This window comes from Eimeria mitis, genomic scaffold, assembly GCF_000499745.2.
Source record: "Eimeria mitis Houghton genomic scaffold, Emh_scaff3572, whole genome shotgun sequence".
Taxonomy (NCBI): domain Eukaryota; phylum Apicomplexa; class Conoidasida; order Eucoccidiorida; family Eimeriidae; genus Eimeria; species Eimeria mitis.
This window is the reverse complement of record NW_013571916.1, coordinates 3,713-4,088: the sequence shown is the minus strand read 5'-3', so window position 1 is coordinate 4,088 and position 376 is coordinate 3,713. Positions and strand designations below refer to the sequence as shown.

The window sequence follows — 376 nt, the reverse complement described above, 5'->3', positions numbered from 1 at the left end:
GCTGCTGCTGCTGCTGCTGCTGCTGCTGCTGCTGCTGTTGCTGCTGCTGCTGCTGCTGCTGCTGCTGCTATCGTCGATAAGCCGAGGGCTGAGATCTAGGAGTTCAACTTCCTGGGTTGTTGATGAGGGGCTACGCACAGCATAGCCTCTTTGCTGCTGCTGCTGCTGCTGCTGCTGCTGCTGCTGCTGCTGCTGCTGATGCCAATCGAAGATGCTGTGTTCGTCGTCTGTCTCCGCAGCAGCAGCAGGAGCAGCAGCAGCAGGAGCATTCGCACTAGAGCTGGGTGTCTTAAGCATGACATTATTTGCTGCTGCTGCCGCCGTTGCTGCAGTTGCTGCAGTTGCTGCTGTTCCTGCTGCAGCAGCAGCAGCAGCA

General features: G+C 58.5%; 1 protein-coding gene across 1 annotated transcript in view; it reads right to left on the bottom strand.

Moving 5' to 3' along the window:
• The window catches only part of EMH_0067380 (uncharacterized protein), a gene marked incomplete at both ends in the record, with an annotated part of 1,972 nt that overhangs the window by 582 nt on the left and 1,014 nt on the right, over nt 1-376 (bottom strand). The window contains one exon of the mRNA XM_013498618.1: nt 3-376. Coding sequence (XP_013354072.1) covers nt 3-376 — 374 coding nt within the window. The remainder of the gene's footprint in view (nt 1-2) is intronic.